At 50.0% G+C, this 18936-nt stretch overlaps 2 protein-coding genes across 2 annotated transcripts in view; both read left to right on the top strand.

The window, feature by feature from the left end:
* LOC148116139 (DLA class II histocompatibility antigen, DR-1 beta chain-like) overlaps positions 1-17562 on the top strand; it is an 80495-nt gene extending 62933 nt beyond the window's left edge. The window contains exons 4-5 of the mRNA XM_087885401.1: positions 17021-17134; positions 17555-17562. Of these exons, the coding sequence (XP_087741527.1) occupies positions 17021-17134; positions 17555-17562 (122 nt within the window). The remainder of the gene's footprint in view (positions 1-17020; positions 17135-17554) is intronic.
* Positions 11601-17000, top strand: LOC148116140 (H-2 class II histocompatibility antigen, I-E beta chain-like). The gene is made up of 3 exons (XM_087888281.1): positions 11601-12366; positions 16597-16873; positions 16997-17000. Exons 1-3 carry the CDS (start codon positions 12126-12128, stop codon positions 16998-17000), a joined length of 522 nt encoding a protein of 173 aa, XP_087744407.1. The 5' UTR covers positions 11601-12125.
* Positions 17563-18936: the final 1374 nt, after the last annotated feature.

Raw genomic sequence — 18936 nt, 5'->3', positions numbered from 1 at the left:
GTTCTATTTGGTTTATCAAATTCAATTTATGCTTAATCATTTCCCATTCTTCTCTTATTGTTTTGTTCTGGGGCTTTTCCTGGAGTTTTTGTTCTATTTGTTTTAGGTCTTTCTCTAATTTATCTAATTGTTTTTTCTTCTCTTTATTCTTTTTCCTCGTATATGCTATTACTAGGCCCCTTATATATGCTTTTAAAGTATCCCATGTGTTTTGTAAAGAGGTTTCCTCTATTTTATTTATCTGAAAGAATATTTTTACTTCCTTTTCTAACATCAAATTAAATTCTTTTTCTTTACATAATCTTTGGTTCATTGTCCATCTCTTACGTCTTCTTTCCCCTTTCCAGTTTATGAATAGTGGATTGTGGTCTGCCCATTGGTTTGTGCCTATCTCAATTTTTTCTACTTCTGTTTTGATACTTGGGGTCATCCATGCCATGTCCAATCTTGACCAGGAGTTATGCGGATGGGAGTAAAAGGTGTATTGGGCCTCTTCTTCATGTGTTTCCCTCCATACGTCTGCCAAGTTTAGTTCTTCAGCCATAGTAAAGAATTCTTTTGGAAGTATTTCTTTTTTCTTTTGTTTTTTTTCCCCAGTTTTGTAGTCTTTCTTTGCATTTACTATTGCATTATAATCCCCTATTACACAAATATCATCAAATATCAAACTAAAGTCCATGGGGAAGCCGGATTCACTTAACAACCCTGTTTCTCATTTAACAACTGCAGTGATTCACTTCATGACTGTGGCAAAAAAGGTCGTAACATGGGGCAAAATTCATTGAACAAAGGTCTCACTTAGCAACAGAAATGTTGGGCTCAATTGTGGTCCTAAGTCGAGGACTCCCTGTATCTACATATATATTTCTCTCTATCCCTGATTCATTTCTATCCTATTCAGGAACCTCCCGTCTCCCTCCCTCTTCCCACCCAGAAGCCCCTCCCTCTCTTCCTCTGCTCCAGAAATGCTGTTTTTGGCACTTTGGGATAAAAAAATGTGGGTTTTGTTACGTTGGGTGAATGAGGACGCAGCAAGCCAGAGTAGTTCGTGACAACAGCTCTTTATTGTATGGTGAGACTCCAGCAACTAAACCAGGGAGCCAGCTCCCTTTATATACCTTACAGCAGTAGTGGTCAGCCAATCAGCTGAGGGTCAGTTATTTCGAACTTCCCGCCAAACAAACCTATTTACATAACAGGTTTCATTTTACCCAAAATAAAAAAAAGAATTAGCGGACGCTTTTTCACCTGTCGACCCCTTTCTATGGATCTTCTGCTTTTTCTTTTTCCATCTTTCTTCATTCAGAGTTATTTTCATTGGATTGGAATTGGATTGCAGCTTTGAAATCCAATAAAGAAAGAAATGAGTAATGGAAGCAGGCTAGAATTTGGAACAATAAAGGAACAAATTGGGCCTCCATTCAGCCCTGAAGCCTCAGATTCTTTCCTTCTCTCTTCCAGATTCCTTCAATGTTGCCTACATTTCTTTTTCTCCTTTTATTTCTTTGTCTAATAAAAATCTTCTATATTTCTTTTATCAACTGATGGGGTTTCAGAGGCCAAAAGCATTGCGCAAATCAAGGATTTTAGCTGCCCTTGTTGCCATTCGGCCTTTCCAGGGAAATTATATTCCTTTTATTAGAATCAGAGAAGTCTTGAAAGCATCATCAGTTAAGAACTGGTTAAGTTGAATGTTCCCATTGGGAGCACAGAGATTCTCCAAAAATAACGTCTCACCATAGAATCCAACAAGATCCTTCTTCCATAAGAGGAAAACCTCCAGATCCTAAGAGAGAAAAGCCTCTTGGAGCATTTAATCATTATAGAATTTACTGTTAATAAGAAAATCCCTCAAGAGAAAAAAAAAATGGTTAGCAAAGGACTCTGGGCTGGAATGGATCTATTGTCAACTCTCTTGGGGGGCTCATCCAGGCTAACCCCCCCCCATTAATCCATCCAAGAGGTGTGCCAGTTGGAGCATTTGCTGAAGGAGGAGATCCAGATCCAAGATCCCCTCTGGATCCCTTCCCCACTCCCGGCCCCCCTCATCCAGGGCAGAAGCTTCCCTGAGAGAGTCAGAGGGACCCCTCCCCACCTCCTTCCCCAGGAATGGCCGGTTCCTGCGGCTGGGAAGGAGGCTGGTCTGGGTGCAGGCAGAGCCTGGTCTGGGGAGGGTCTCCCTCTGAATCCCCCCAAAGCCCCCCCAGGAAGGATCCTCGAGAGAGATCATGAGATCCCCCAAAACCTCTTCTGTCCTTCCTGCTCTGAAGGGGGGATTCAGGGTCTCTCATCTTCAATGGGGGAGAAACTTTTCCTTCAGGGGATTCTGGCAGTTATGGGGAGCAAAGGGCTGCCCCCCCCATTGGGCTCCTTTGCCCTTTCCTTCAAAATGCCTCTTTCTGTTGAGGCTGCCTAAAATTGGGGGGTTTTGAAGCCACATCACATTTTGCACTTTTCCCCCTGAAATCTTCTGCTGATTATTTTGTTTATTTCTGCATCTTGTGGATCCTAAAGGGAGAAAAGAAAAAGTGGAAGGAGAAATTTTATCTCTCCAAATAAAACTTTTTGAAACGTGATTGACACACCAAAGAAAATTGAGACAAATATCGGCTTTTCTCTTCTCTTCTCTTTCTCTTTCTCTTTCTCTTTCTCTTTCTCTTTCTCTTTCTCCTTCTCCTTCTCCTTCTCTTTCTTTCTTTCTTTCTCTTGGCAAGCTTGGTTGATCACCTTCAGGGCTGCCCAGAGGCATTTGGCTCCGTCCTCTCTCCTCTCCTCTATAACCTCCGCATGAAGCCGCTGGGTGAGGCCATCCGTCACCAGGGCTGGAGGTCTCCTCCGTCTGCTGATGTTATAAGGTTTCATCTCCACCTCTGGGGACCCAGGAGATGCTGAGGCTGCCCCCTCGAGGGTCCCGGAGGCTCTGGGGGGAGGGGCTGAGTGGGGGATTAGGGGCTTCGGCTGAACCCTGGAAAGGCCAAAGGGCTTTGGGTGTTGGGAGCCCCAAGATGGGGGACTTTAACCAACTTCCTTCTGGGTGGAGCTGCATTGTCCCAGAGACCCAGTTGGCAATTCTGGAGATTCTCCTGGACTCCCGGAGAGCAGGTGGCCGTCACGGCTAGGAGAGTGTCTGTAAGACTTTGGGTTGGTTGTGGCCACTTTGGCAAATGAATTTAATAAATAACTAAGTTTACTAAACAAACAAAAAAACAAATATTGTGGTATTAGACCTAATTAAAAGTGTGGTTTCATTTTCAACGAGATCCCAAGAATCATCCGACTCGTGCTGCGTCTCTCCTTCCCGTCTTCTGCGTTATTTCTTTCCTGTTGTGTCTCTCATGTGGCTCCTTCTCCTCCTTCCCTCCAGCCAAGCCCACCGTCTCAATCTCCCCCACCAAGATGGAGCCCTCTTCCCCCAACACCATCCTCCTCTGCACCGCGACCGGCTTTTACCCCGTGGAGATCGAGGTCCAGTGGCTGAAGAACGGGCGGCCGGAGGAGGAGGGAGTGGCCTTTGGGGAGGAGCTCCAGAACGGAGACTGGACCTACCAGCTCCAGGTGATGCTGGAGACCCAGCCCCAACGGGGGGACGTCTACACTTGCAAGGTGGGGCATGCCAGCCTGGAGGCCCCCATCACTGTCCAGTGGGGTAAGCCCCTCCCCTCCCTTCCCTCCTGGTCTGTGGACCCCACCCTGCCCTGAGAAGGGGGAGAAACTCTCCCTGTGGGGGGAGCCGGAATGGAGCCTCCTGGGGGAAGGTGGGCCTGATCCTCCTGCTCAGGTGAGGCTCCTTCTCCTTCCCCAGAGCCCCGTTCCTCCAGCTCTGCCAGGAGCAAACTCTGGACGGGGATCATGGGGGCCGTGATAGGAGTGGCCTTCCTGGCTGTGGGGCTCTTCTCCTACCTGAAGAGCAAGAACGGTGAGTCTGGGGGGCTGGAGGAGAGGTGGTGGGGAGGGGACCCTCTAGGGGAGGCCTCTCCTCAAGCTTAGCAGGTGGCCAAGAGGGGCCCCTTGAGGAATATTTATGGGAACTTCTCTTGTTTGAGGGGCTATAAGTGAAGATCACACAACCTATTATGGGCTATCAATGGGGAGGGGTCCCCCTGAGTCCTCTAGCCCACGAAGGGTCCTGATTGGGTCTTTTTCTCCTTCCAGCAACTCCCATCCAACCTCCTGCAGGTGAGTTTCTCCTCTTCCCCCTCATCTCAACCTCTCTTAAAACTTATAGGTGGCTTTTAAAATTCCTTAATTGGTCCTTTAAAAAAAAAAAAAAAACTTGCCTGAACAATATCTCCTGGTTATGGATAGAGCAGTTTTTTGGATTTTGGCAACGTTTCTTTACAGACATCTGAAAAATTATTGCAATCAAAAACAAAACACACACAAATGCTAAAATCTTGCCCAGAATTTTTCCATGTTTTGGGAAATTGCCAAAGGGAAGGGAAGGGAAGGGAAGGGAAGGGAAGGGAAGGGAAGGGAAGGGAAGGAGGGGGCCATTCCTTCCCATTCCTCCCTTGGGGAGGGAGCAGCCCAGGTTTAAATTCCCCCACGTATTTTGTAAGCAACCCACCCATTCTGTTAGGCTCACTGTGGAGGGGGGTTCTTGAGGGTATTCAGGAATGGGGACAAATTCCACCTTGTGGCTATTTTAAAAGGGGTGACACCAGGGGTGAAATGCTCCCAGTTTGAACCGGATCACCCGATCCGCTAGCGATGGGAGCGGGTGGTTCAGAGAACCGGTAGCGAAAATCCCTCTCCCCCCCATGTCCAGCTGAGCCGCATGATCATCAGAGGCTTTTTTTTTTACTTTTAAAAGCATTTTTTTCTACAACCTCTTCCGCCAAAAAAATGCTTTTAAAAGTTTTTTTAAAAAGCCTCTGATGATCGCGCGGCTCAGCTGGGATCATCAGAGACTTTTCAAAGAATTTTTTTATAACCTCTTTGGCTGAAGAGGTGGTTAAAAAATGCTTTCAAAAGTTAAAAAAAAAAGTTGGCCACACCCACCCAGTCACACCCACCCACCAAGCCACGCCCACAGAACTAGTAGTAACAAATTTTACATTTCACCCCTACTATGCACTGTGATATTATAGGCCACTTCAGCAAATGGCAGGAGATCTGCCCAGCTAAATTGCTGATAATTAACATAGCATCTCAGGTATTGTTCTGTCATTGCGTTCGCTCGTTCTCTACTTCCGTTCGTCCTCGGGTGGGAGGTGGAGCTAAGTCCTTGAGATGAACCTATCAACTTAATGAACTCCCTCCAAAACTTCTCCCTGAACTGCACCCCACCCTCCGGTCCGAGAGGATCCTTCTTGGCACTCCATGCAGACTCCTTTGGGTTCATTAGTTGGAACCTGGACAGGCTCTTCTTCCTGACCCCCCCCCTTCTCCTTGTGAGGATTCCCACAATTTCTGGCCAAGTGAGCCCGGGCTCCCCCCTTTGCTGCCACCCCCATCGTAGCCCCGTCTTCTTTCTTCATATGAAGCATCCCAGCCTTTTCCTCCCTGAAATGGGCGGATTCTCTCTCTATGTGTCCCTGCCTGTCAACCACCCCCCTGCAGTGTGGGTCTGCCTTGGGGGTGGGGGATGAAAGGGAAGAAGAATTTATTATTTACAGTAAAAGTGTCTCTTTATATTCTGATTTTCTTCCCCATCTCTTTTTCTACAGCACTCATGAATTAATCCTGCTCTCCGATGCAAAAGCATATTTTTTATTTAACAGCTGATGACTCTTTGTCCTCTTTGCAACCTGTGAGAAATGGAGGCTGAAGGTGGCAGTTTGGGGGGAGGAGGAGAAGGGCAGCCTGGAATTTCTCCTGCTGAGACACACATACACCCCAGCTTCCTTTCAGGGCCGCTCTTTCTTGTGAGGGAGGGGTGGAGACCATCTAGACTGTCCCCAGGGATGCTAGGTGGACCTGTCACTCTAGGCCCCTCAACTCTCCTGGCTTTGAACCCACAGCAGCTTCATCTACATTATTCTTCCTCCCACTCACTTCCCTTCCCTTCGCTTTGCTATAAAAGAATAAACTTCAGATGTAAGAAAACCCTGGAATCCTCCCTTCCTCTTCCTCCTCTTCCTTTTTGCTGCCCCCGCAGGAGGCTCCTCCCTCCGCTGCCTCTGGATCCACCATCCAGGCTACTTTTGGTCCAAAGCCAGAACTGGTTCAGGAGGAGGGTGGGCAGATCCAGGGAGGCGAAGGGGCAGGACCCCCCTTTCTGCTCAGGGGCCCCCTTGCTCTGCTTCCCCTCAAGCCCCCTTTGGAGGAGCAGAATGGCAGCAGGCACGGTCCTCCCTGAGCATTTGTGGGGAGCCATTGGGGGGCACCCGAGACTCCCCTACATTCACCCAGCCATTTCAGCCATTTCTCTCCTTCACAACTGGAGGGTCCCGCCCCATTTGGGCACCCAATGGCTCCCTCCTTCTTTGGGGCTCAGATTCCAATGGTATAGAGTCTCCTGCTCGATGGTATAAATGGTGTAGGCCTGAGCAGGAGGTTGGACTAGATGACCTCCAAGGTATCCATCTGAAGCCGTTCCTGGTGCAGAAGACATTGCCACGGAGGGGAAGACCTGCTCTGGGGGAAAAAGGGGGGGATTTCAATGGGGCAGCCCTAAGTGGAAGACCCCTCCCTTCTCCCCATCACCTCTAGATGCCCCTAGACAGCCCTCCAACTGAGCCTCGCCCCCTCCAGAGGTCATCCAGACTGACTCTGCAGGACTCCAGGGGCCTCAATCACCGAGGCAGAATTTCCCCCTCCCCTCCCTCATCTGGGGTCTTGGGGCCACCACAGGAAGAATAATTATAAGAAATAACCAACAGAACTCAACAGAAGAAAGACAAAAACCTCCTTCAATGCATTTGGGTTGAGATAAAAGGGGAGAAAAGAGGGATGGGGGAATATTCGGAGCCTCCCAACCAACCAGAGGAAAGAGATGGAAGTTTCTGTTACTTAGTTGAGGCCCGTAGGAAGCTCCCCCCAAGAGTCATGGGGGGCTTGGACTCCCCTGGCCTCACCTGGGGGGCAGGTTCTGGGCCTGGTGGAAGAGGAAAGAGGCACCTGGGAAACCCAGCAGACCAGAGGCCGCCTTGAAAGCAGCCCCCCCTCCTTTCCCCCCATACGGGGCCTTTGCCACCAGGGGAGGGGAGACCCTGGACGGGGCCTTCTCCAACCCCCAGGGAGCCTTTGAGGCCGCCCCTCCCCCTCCCCCTCCTCCTGGCCCCTCCGATCCTCTCTCTGGGAGGCTCCGGTCAGCAGAGAAGCCTTTAAGGTTCATCAGAGAGGACCCAGGAGAGAACTAGGGAGACTGTGGCCGGCAGAAGCCGTGGAGGCTCTATGAGGAGATTCCTTCAAGGGCAGAAATTGGAAGGTGTTTAAAGAGGCTGCAACGAATGGACAAGACACGGATGGGAACGAATAAGCTTCTACTGTCTCTGCTTATATTCAAAGTATATGGGTTGGAGTTATCTATCCATCCATCCATCTACAGTATATATATGTCTGTCTGTCTATCTATCTATCAAATTTATGTAGCCACCCATCTCACAACAAGTGACTCTGGGTCACATACAACAAAAATAAAAACAGGTATTTACATGAAAGTATTAAAAATATTTTAAAAAGAAGGAATATTGGGCGAAGAGCCATTGTAACTTCGAACGGTCACTAAATGAACCGTCATAAGTCAAGGACTCCTTTCTTCAATGGGCTTTAACTGAGGGAGAAAAGGACCAGAGAACTATAATGAGGTGGTGGGGAAGGGCCCCTTCAGCCGCTTCCAATGGGGCAGAGGACCAAGGGGCTGCCCCACCTGCAGGCTCAGCCATGGGGCGGAGGAGGAGGAGGAGAGTCCCTGAGGGAGAATGGAGGCTTGTTGCCTGCTGGATCCTGGCCGGGTCCTCAGTTCCGCTTCGGAGGAGCCCAGAGCTTCAGGCTGGGGAAGCGAAGCCCAAGCGCCTCTGCAGCTCTTGGGGGCTGGAGAAGGAAGGGCTGCTCTGTGTGTGTGTCTGTGTGTGTGTGTATGTGTGTGTGTGTGTGTGTAAGAAAGAACTTGGAGAAGAGCACAATATTTGGGGGGCTGGAAGCATGAAAGGGGCCCAGAGGTTCTGCCTGGGTCAGTGGGGGATGGAGACCCCACAGAGGCCGCCTGGATCTGGGGCTGACTGTGTGCGAGTGGCTGTGTCAGATACACAACTGTGGGGCAGCTGCTGGGGGGGACCTGGCTCTGGGCTGCTGAGGCTGGTGCTGGGCCAGGGGGGAGTTTGACCCCTCCAGCCCCCCCATCCCTGGAAAGGACCCAGGCCACCTCTGGACCCCCAAAGCTCTTGAAACAGGATCCGGAATTCAGGATCTCTCTAAGCCGCCTTTGCGTAACTGAGCAGAACCCGAATCTCCCCCAAAGACTAGAAAAAAAAGTTTTCTATGGATGAAGTGAAAGAGGAGAAGAAGAAACAGAAGGTCTCCTTTTGGGATAGTTTGGGGGGGGGAGAGATATTTCCAGACTGTGATGGTGAAAAGGCTGTAATCCTATAGTGGAGGAAATAGAATCACTGAAGTCCTCAGGATTTCTATTAACATTCCAGGTTATTCTATAAATTATAAATTTATTCTTCAGTTTAATATACTGTCCTTCCATCCATCCTTCCTAAATAATATTGAAATCTTTTACAAGGAAGAAAATCCGCTCAGATCCTCTGACACATCATATCCGTGGATATGGATTTTCTTCTCCTTCTTTTGGGAAAATGTTTCCTCCAACTCCCCTCCAGAAGAACTAAATTCATCTCAGAGGCTGATTATTAGGACTTGGGAGTCCCAGGGCTGATTTCTCTCCCCCTAAAATCTCCTTTTCTCTCAGGATCCCTGCAGGCAAAATGTTGAGTTCCCTGGCAAAGAACAAAAGGGAGGAAAGGAGAATCTGCTCCTTCATAACATAAAATGTTTCTGAGATTTATGGAGCTTAAAGGTTTCTTTCAAATCACGGCAGAGATTTGGAAAGGTGGGAAAAGCTGCATTTATTTGGAAACGACATTTCTCTTCAAAAGACGTTTTTTATGAACACACCTACAAAAGTTGGAGGGACTTAAGGACAAAAACGCCCTCAAAATTTCCAGGGAGGAAAAACTGCCTTGAGGGTCTTTGGCTGAGAATTGGGGGGGGGGGGACGGAAGAAGAGCCGCTGCTCAGACGGGGGGAGACCTCCCTGAATTCTGGGCTTGGGCCGGAAGAGAAGGGGGGATGGGGGGGTCTTGGCTGGGCTCTGGGTGGGGGGAAACTCCACTTGGGACCCTTCCTGGAGGGGAAGACCGACTGGAGTCCCACTCCTGCCCTTGGGATCTCCCTCACTCACTTGGGATCTCACAAGCAGATCCCGGAGTAGGGCAGCGTCTCCAGGGATCACCCCTCAACTGACAGAAGCTGAAGCCCAGAGAAGGTCGATCTGCCTGGAAGGGAAAATGGGATCATCCTCCGAGGGAGATCTGACCTGGAAGGGATCGGAGATGGCGAAATAAACTTTTTGAGCAGAGGAAAGAAGAGATTTCCAGCTGTTTTTCTACCTGGAAGCCACTTCTGGATTTTGTGCTTGAGGCAGAAAAAATATGAAATCTGGACTTTTGGGATTTACTGATTAAATTAAGTTGTTGTTATAGAAATGGTTAATATTTTCTTACAGAAGAAATAAAAACAGAGACTACAATTTCACTTTCTATTTTATTGTGCTGGGGAAAAAAATTTCCTCTCTTTTTTCCTTTTGCCCTTTATCCCCCACTTCTCCTTCCCCTTCCTTTCCCTTCCCCATTTCCCTAATACTTTTATTTTCTCTTTTATGCCCTTATAATCTTAATTTTAAAAACATAAAAAGGAGCCTTTTGTTTTAGGGCGCTTCCTGTCCCACAGTCAAAATATCCAAATCTCATCAGGATCTGCACAATCAGATGGCAAAATTTCTTCCACAATGTCACTGTATATATTTTTCTGCTGAAAGTAGAGATTGTGGTGCATTATGGGAGAAGATGTGGACGTTCTCCGAGGAAAGGAGCGGGAAGCGGAGGAGAAACGGCCGAATTTCATTCCGGGATCTTCATCCGGGGCTGCTTTGCAAGGAAAAGGGGGATCCCCACCCACAGAAAGGAAGGAAGAGGGAGATTCCTACACAACCGGGATTCAAGGGCCGGAAACCTGAAGGAGCCGGTCCGTCCAGACGTTCTGAGCAAGGGAGACGCGTGTTTCAAGGAAGGAAATCGCCCTTTTCTCTTGTGAAGCCAAGAGATCCCTACGGAGATTCCCCCGTGAAGAGGGGGGGGGGCTGGGGAGAGGATCTGGCTGGATTAGGAGGGATCCCTGCAGATCCTGCCTGGACTGTCAGCTGAGGGTTTTCCTGGCTTCCCTTCGGATTGGGGGGAGCGTGTGGCCCTCAAGTCCTGGCTGGCTGTGGGGCTGCCCCTCCCCCCTTGTCATCCAGCGCAGCTGCTGGGGGTCCCTCCTCCCCTTCTGAGCCCCGAAGGACCCTCGAGCTCTGGATCCACTTTGCCCTTCTGGACTCCCGGCAGATCCAGCTTAGGCTCCTTCTGGGCACTCTGGGAACTCAAAGGGCATCTAGTCCACCCCTCCAGTCTAGGCGCCCAGAGAAAGGGAGAGTGGAGGAGAATCATGGGGGGGGGGCAAAAGGAAGAGGAGATTCTCCTCCGGAGCTGGCATGAAAGACCCCCCAGATTGCAGCCCCCCAAGACTGAAGGGATCCCCTCCCCCACTTTCTCCGCTTCTCTCTCTGCGCAGAACTATCTCCTGCATCGGGCGAAGTCAAGGGAGGCTCTGCCCGGAGACCGATGACGCTGCAGAAGGGAGGATTCCCATTGGTCCTCCTGCTCTTTCTGGACTCTCCCTCTTCCGAAGTCCGAGGAAACCTCCTCCCCCCCCTCCAGACCCTCCGATTCCTCCTCTGGGGCTGGGAGCGTCTTTCTCCCCCCTTTGGGGCGCTTGTGGGGAGCCTCCATGGCTTTGGCTGGGCTCCCCCTGATGCTGCTGCTGGGGGCGCTGGCCCGGATCCCCGGGAGCGAAGGGGGGGAGGAGACCCCCGGTAAGGAGGGGGCTGGGCGGGGGAGGAGGGGGCTGGGAATGGGGAAGGAAGCCGATGGGTCCCCAGAGCCTCCACCAGCCTCGATCTCTGCGTGGTCTCCTCCCCCTTCCTCCCCACATGCCCCCCCCCAGGAGGACGGGGAGGGACCCTAATCCTAACCCTTCCCCCATGTAGCCAGGTGGGGGTCTCAGCCTCTCCTGTGCCTGGGTGGGAGGGGGCTGCAGGGAAAGAGGAAGGGAGGAAAAGCGAAAGAGGGAAACTGAGGCATTTTCAGCCCTGAATCCCCAGAAGGGAAAAGAGGCATTTGAGCAAAAGTCTTTGGGCTTCTTCAGAAACTTCACTTTTTCTCCTGAATCTCAACTTTGAGGCTGTGAAGGTCAGGCAAGAGGGGGGCTTCGGGCCCTTCCTGGGGAGCCCCTGAATTTGGGGAGGAGGCCAGGAACTTCCATAATCCCTCTGGAGGGGAGGGGGAAGTAAGGGAGAAGGAGAGGGCAGGAGACCCTCCCTTTGAGAGGCTGTTTTTGGGGAGGGGGAGAGGAATCAGGAGTCCCTGAAAGGGAGGGAGCTGGGCTGAAGATATGGGGGAAGAAGAAAGGGGGGGACCCTGGGAGAGTCGGTCTAGATGTCCTCATTGTGCCCCCTCCCCAGATCCCCTCCCAAAGGAAGAGAGAATGGGGGAGATGGACGTTACTTTCCCTCCAGCCCCTCCCCCCCCAATTCCTGACTGTTTGGATCCAACCTTCCCTGCAGAGAGGAGATCTGGCCGACCAGTTGAGCTTCTGCCTGTCTTTTCCCACCCCTCCCCCTCTTCCCTCCCCTCCCCCCTCCAGACCCCCCAGGAAGCCTCCCTTCCTCTCTGGGACTGAGAGAGTTCCCGTTCCCTCCTCCAGGGGGCGTCTTCCGCCAGTCCCTCCAAGGAAAGTCCCCCGCCACCCTCCCCCTTCCCGCGTAGACCCCCCCTCCTCTCCCAGCGGCTTTCTTCCTTTTCCTCCCCGCAGCCCTTTTCCTGCTCCAGTGGAAGCACGGGTGCCGCTTCCTCAACGGGATGCAGCGGGTGAGGTTCCTGGACCGATACATCTACGACCGGCAGGAGTTCGCCCACTTCGACAGCGACCTCGGGAAGTTCGTGGCCGTCACAGAGTTTGGGAAGGGGGATGTGGACAGGTGGAACAGGGATGAGCAGCTCCTGCAGTACAAGAAGGCCCAAGTGGATTCCTTCTGCCGACGGGCCTACAAGGTGGGCAGCTACCAGGCACCCAAGGCGGAGCGCACGATTGGCCGGAGAGGTGAGTCTGAGGGGGAGGGAGGGAGGGAGGGGGGCTCTTCCCTGGGAGGGGGAGGCCAGGACCCCCCCCTCATTTCCTTTCATTCCTTTCGATTCTCCCTGATGGAGGTTTTGCTCCTCATTTATTTATTTATTTATTCTGCACTCTCAGATGGACAAAATCTTCTTCCCAGGCTCCAAACTCTCCTCCTGCCCGGAATCTGGGATCCCTTCGATCCATTTCCCATCCACCCCCAACAAAATCCATCCAAATATTGTTTTTTTCCGGTGGGAGGGGAATCCAACCAGGTCTCTCTCTCTCTCTCTCTCTCTCTCTCTCTCTGTCTCTCTGTCTCTCTCTCTCTCTCTCTCTGTCTCTCTCTCTCTCTCTCCTGCTCAATGCAGGCAGTCCTCCACTTAACAACAGTTCGTTTAGTTGAAAGTTACAGCAGCAGTGAAAACAAATGACTTCTGACCCTTTTTCACACTTACGACCGTTGCAGCCTCCCCAGGGTCACGTGATCCAAATCCAGATACTTGGCAACTGACTTATACTTGTGACAGTCACAGCGTCCCGGAGTCACGTGATCTCCTTTTGCGACCTTCCGATAAGCAAAGTCCGTGGGAAGCTGGATTCACTTAACAACCCTGCTACTCATTTAACAACTGCAGTGATTCAGTTAATGACTGTGGCAAGAAAGATCGTAACATGGGGCAACATTCATTGAACAAACGTCTCACTTAGCAACAGAAATCTTGGGCCCAATTGTGGTCGTAAGTCGAGGACTCCCTGTATCTACATATATATTTCTCTCTATCCCTGATTCATTTCTATCCTATTCAGGAACCTCCCGTCTCCCTCCCTCTTCCCACCCAGAAGCCCCTCCCTCTCTTCCTCTGCTCCAGAAATCCTGTTTTGGGCACTTTGGGATAAAACCTTATTTTTTACCTAAAATAAAAAAAAAAAGAATTAGTGGACGCTTTTTCCCCTGTTGACCCCTTTCTATGGATCTTCTGCTTTTTTTTCATCTTTCTTCATTCAGAGTCATTTCCAGTCCTGCAGCTTTTAAATCCAATAAGGAAACAGATGAGCAACAAAAGCAGCCTAGAATTTGTAATCATGATTCAATGCTTAAACCGAGATGTAAAAACCCCAATAACAGGAATCCTGATCGCTTCCATCTTCCTTCCTGGGGAGGCTCCTGATTTGGGGGGGGGAGAATCCAAAAACACCCACAAGCCTTAAAACTGAATTTGGGGTCACAAGAAAGAAATTGGGCCTCCATTCAGCCCTGAAGCCTCAGATTCTTTCCTTCTCTCTTCCAGATTCCTTCAATGTTGCCTACATTTCTTTTTCTCCTTTTATTTCTTTGTCTAATAAAAATCTTCTATATTTCTATCGACTGATGGGGTTTCAGAGGCCAAAAGCATTGCGGAAATCAAGGATTTTAGCTGCCCTTGTTGCCATTCGGCCTTTCCAGGGAAATTATATTCCTTTTATTAGAATCAGAGAAGTCTTGAAAGCATCATCACTTAAGAACTGGTTAAGTTTAACTCCAGAGATTCTCCAAAAATAACATCTCACCATAGAATCTAATGAGATCTTTCTTCCATAAGAGGAAAACCTCCAGATCCTAAGAGAGAAAAGCCTCTTGGAGCATTTGCTCCTTCCGGAAATCATTGAATGTTTTAGGGGAACCAAAAGAGATTTTGCTCTCCACATATTCATAGTCTGGAGGCAAAACTCATTTTCACTCCTAAATTCTTCCCTGCAAACCTGGGAGGATTTTCAGCTGCCACATAAGATGCATTTGGAAATGTTTTTCCTACCAAAGAGGATATTTTCATGGAGATAATAATATTCAGCTGTGTTGTGTCCCTTGGGAGGTATTTAAAAGGAAAAAAAAACCTTTTTCCGATCCAATTAAAATCTCCAGCAACTCCCATCTGGCCAAATTGGAACCCCAAAATCTTCACACGGCAGTCTTGTAAATAAGGAGGTTTGGGATGGGCTATAAAAATAAACATGGAAAAATACCAAATTGAAGCTTTAAAATCTGATCCTTCCATTTTCTTGCTAAAAGACTTTTTTTCTCATCCAAAATTTGCATTTCCTGTTTTTTTTTAAAAAAGCCATTTTCAGTTTGTAAAGCCTCTGCCTTCTTTTAGCAATTCCACAACGGCCTTTAATGTCCCAAGAGGCAAATGGGATTTTCCTGAGAAAAGAAAACAACTCACACCTGAAATGTTGCTATTTGTCTGCGTGGAAACCTGACCAGATCCCAGGTTGGAATTACAAAGAACCATTTAAAAATGGGTTCTTCTTAAGCATCATAGAATTTACTGTTAATAAGAAAATCCTTCAAGAGAAAAAAAAAGGTTAGCAAAGGACTCTGGGCTGGAATGGATCTACTGTCAACTCTCTTGGGGGGCTCATCCAGGCTAACCCCCCCCATTAATCCATCCAAGAGGTGTGCCAGTTGGAGCATTTGCTGAAGGAGGAGATCCAGATCCAAGATCCCCTCTGGATCCCTTCCCCACTCCCTGCCCCCCTCATCCAGGGCAGAAGCTTCCCTCTGGGAGTCAGAGGGACCCCTCCCCACCTCCTTCCCCAGGAATGGCCGGTTCCTGCGGCTGGGAAGGAGGCCGGCTGGGTGCAGGCAGAGCCTGGTCTGAGGGGGGGGGTCTCCGTTTGAATCCCCCCAAAGCCCCCCCAGGAAGTATCCTCGAGAGAGATCAAGAGATCCCTCAAAACCTCTTCCGTCCTTCCTGCTCTGAAGGGGGGATTCAGGGTCTCTCATCTTCAGTGGGGGATAAACTTTTCCTTCAGGGGATTCTGGCAGTTATGGGGAGCAAAGGGCTGCCCCCCCCCCATTGGGCTCCTTTGCACTTTCCTTAAAAATGCCTCTTTCTGTTGAGGCTGCCTAAAATTGGGGAGTTTTGCAGCCACATCACATTTTGCACTTTTCCCCCTGAAATCTTCTGCTGATTTTTTGTGTATCTTGTGGATCCTAAAGGGAGAAAAGGGAAAGTGGAAGGAGAAATTTTCTCTCTCCAAATAAAACTTTTTGAAAAGTGATTGAAACACCGAAGAAAATTGGGACAAAGATCTTCTCTTCTCTTCTCTTCTCTTCTCTTCTCTTCCCTTCCCTTCCCTTCCCTTCCCTTCCCTTCCCTTCCCTTCCCTTCCCTTCTCTTATTTCTCTTCTCTCCTCTCCTCTTCTCTTCTCTTCTCTTCTCTCCTCTCCTCTCCTCTCCTCTCCTCTCCTCTCCTCTCCTCTCCTCTCTCTCCTCTTTTCTCTCTCTCTCTCTCTTTTTCTTTCTTTCCCTTGGCAAACTTGCTTGATCACCTTCAGGGCTGCTCAGAAGCGTTTGGCTCCGTCCTCTCTCCTCTCCTCTATAACCTCCGCATGAAGCCGCTGGGTGAGGCCATCCGTCACCAGGGCTGGAGGTCTCCTCCGTCTGCTGATGTGATAAGGTTTCATCTCCACCTCTGGGGACCCAGGAGATGCTGAGGCTGCCCCCTCGAGGGTCCCGGAGGCTGTGGGGGGAGGGGCTGAGTGGGGGATTAGGGGCTTCGTCTGAACCCTGGAAAGGCCAAAGGGCTTTGGGTGTTGGGAGCCCCAAGATGGGGGACTTTAACCAACTTCCTTCTGGGTGGAGCTGCATTGTCCCAGAGACCCAGTTGGCAATTCTGGAGATTCTCCTGGACTCCCGGAGAGCAGGTGGCAGTCACGGCTAGGAGAGTGTCTGTAAGACTTTGGGTTAGTTGTGACCACTTTGGCAAATAAATTTAATAAATAACTAAGTTTACTAAGCAAACAAACAAATAAATGTTGTGGTATTACACCTAATTAAAAGTGTGGTTTCATTTTCAACGAGATCCCATAAATCATCCGACTCGTGCTGCGTCTGTCCTTCCTGTCTTCTGCGTTATTTATTTCCATGTCCACCACATCTGGCAGAAGGTTCCTTCCACCTCTGGGCTTTTCCAGCATTTATCCCTGTCAGACATGCCTATTTGGGGAATTCTTTTGGAGACTGTAATTGGTCCCAATCAGGAAGGATTTAACGTTTTTCCCTCTTTCAGGATCCCTTTTAATTTCTTGCTGCAATTTACTTTAGAAGATGACTTAAAACACAGTATATTTTCAGGAGTGAAAAGGGATCTTGGCCTGAACTAACCAACTTGGTCTTCCATTCTGGGCCCTGTTGTGTCTCTCATGTGCCTCCTTCACCTCCTTCCCTCCAGCCAAGCCCACCGTCTCCATCTCCCCCACCAAGATGGAGCCCTCTTCCCCCAACACCATCCTCCTCTGCACCGCGACCGGCTTTTACCCCATGGAGATCGAGATCCAGTGGCTGAAGAACGGGCGGCTGGAGGACGAGGGCGTGGCCTTCGGGGAGGAGCTCCAGAACGGAGACTGGACCTACCAGCTCCAGGTGATGCTGGAGACCCAGCCCCAACGGGGGGATGTCTACACTTGTAAGGTGGGGCATGCCAGCCTGGAGGCCCCTATCACCATCCAGTGGGGTAAGTCCCCTCCCTCCCCTCCCTCCCTTGCTGCCCTGAGAAGGAGGAGAAACCGATCCCATAGGGAGAGCTGGAATGGACCCTCCTGGGGGAAGGTGGGCCTGATCCTCCTGCTCAGGTGAGGCTCCTTCTCCTTCCCCAGAGCCCCATTCCTCCAGCTCTGCCAGGAGCAAACTCTGGACGGGGATCATGGGGGCTGTGATAGGAGTGGCCTTCCTGGCTGTGGGGCTCTTCTCCTACCTGAAGAGCAAGAAAGGTGAGTCTGGGGGGCTGGAGGGGAGGTGGTGGGGAGGGGACCCTCTAGGGGAGGCCTCTCATCAAGCTTAGCAGGTGGCCAGGAGGGGCCCCTGGAGGAATATTTGTGGGAACTTCTGTTCCTCAAGCGGTTATTAAGTGAAGATCCTGCAAACTATTATGGGCTATCAAAGGGGATAGGGACACCCCACCAGTCATCCAGCCCATAAAGGTTTCTGATTGAGTCTTTTTCACTTTCCAGCAATTCCCATCCAACCTCCTGCAGGTGAGTTTCTCCTCTTCCCCCTTATCTGAACCCCTCCTACAAGTTATTGGAGGTTTTTAAATTTCCTTAATTGTTCCTTAAAAAAAACATGCCTGGGCAATATCTCCTTGCTGTAGATACAGCAGATTTTTGATTTTTGTCAGCTTTTCCTTACAGAACTCTGAAAAAGTACTGCAATCAAAAACAAAACACACCCAAATGCTAAAATCTTGCCCAGAATTTTTCAAAGTTTGTGGAAATTGCAAAAGGGAAGGGAAGGTGGGGGGCATTCCTTCCCATTCCTCCCTTGGGGAGGGAGCACCCCAGGTTTAGATTCCCCCACGGATTTTGTAAGCACCCCACCCATTCTGTTAGGGTCACTGTGGAGGGAGGTTCCCGAGGGTATTCAGGCATGGGGACAAATTCCACCCTGTGGCTATTTTAGAAGGGGTGAATCCCGTGCTACTATGCACTGCGGTATTATAGGCCACTTCAGCAAATGGCAGGAGATCTGCCCAGCTAAATTGCTGATAATTATCGTAGCATCTCAGGTATTGTTCTATCATTGCATTCGCTCGTTCTATACCTCCGTTCGTCCTCGGGTGGGAGGTGGAGCTGAGTCCTTGAGATGAAACTATCAACTTAATGAACTCCCTCCAAAACTTCGCCCTGAACTGCACCCCACCCTCCGGTCCGAGAGGATCCTTCTTGGCACCCCATACAGACTCCTTTGAGTTCATTAGTTGGAACCTGGACAGGCTCTTCTTCCTGACCCCCCTTCTCCTTGTGAGAATTCCCACGATTTCTGGCCAAGTGAGCCCAGGCTCCCCCCTTTGCTGCCACCCCCATCGTAGCCCCGTCTTCTTTCTTCATATGAAGCATCCCAGCCTTTTCCTCCCTGAAATGGGCGGATTCTCTCTCTATGTGTCCCTGCCTGTCAACCACCCCCCTGCAGTGTGGGCCTGCCTTGGGGGTGGGGGATGAAAGGGAAGAAGAATATATTATTTACAGGAAAAGTGTCTCTTTATATTCTGATTTTCTTCCCCATCTCTTTTTCTACAGCACTCATGAATTAATCCTGCTCTCCGATGCAAAAGCATATTTTTTATTTAAACAGCTGATGGCTCTTTGTCCTGTTTGCAACCTGTAAGAAATGGAGGCTGAAGGTGGCAGTTTGGGGGGGGGGAGAATGGCAGCCTGGACCTTCTCCTGCTGAGACACACACACACCCCAGCTTCCTTTCAGGGCCTCCCTTTCTTCTGAGGGAGGGGTGGAGACCATCTAGACTGTCCCCAGGGATGCTAGGTGGACCTGTCACTCCAGACCCCTCAACTCTCCAGGCTTTGAACCCTCAGCAGCTTCATCCACATTATTCTTCCTCCCACTCACTTCCCTTCCCTTTGCTTTGCTATAAAATAATAAACTTCAGATGTAAGAAAACCCTGGAATCCTCCCTTCCTCTTCCTCCTCTTCCTCTTTGCTGCCCCCGCAGGAGGCTCCTCCCTCCGCTGCCTCTGGATCCACCATCCTGGCTACTTTGGGTCCGAAGTCAGAACTGG

Source organism: Pantherophis guttatus, chromosome 2 (genome assembly GCF_059756535.1).
Source record: "Pantherophis guttatus breed Tessera chromosome 2, ASM5975653v1, whole genome shotgun sequence".
Lineage (NCBI taxonomy): Eukaryota > Metazoa > Chordata > Lepidosauria > Squamata > Colubridae > Pantherophis > Pantherophis guttatus.
The sequence above is the reverse complement of the archived record's forward strand: the minus strand, read 5'-3'. Positions and strand labels throughout refer to the sequence as shown.

Coding starts and splice junctions, on each gene's coding strand:
- LOC148116140 (XM_087888281.1), top strand. CDS start 12,126: ATGCAGCGGGTGAGGTTCCTGGACCGATACATCTACGACCGGCAGGAG. Junction 12,367..16,596: donor GCGCACGATTGGCCGGAGAG/GTGAGTCTGAGG, acceptor CCTTCCCTCCAG/CCAAGCCCACCGTCTCCATC.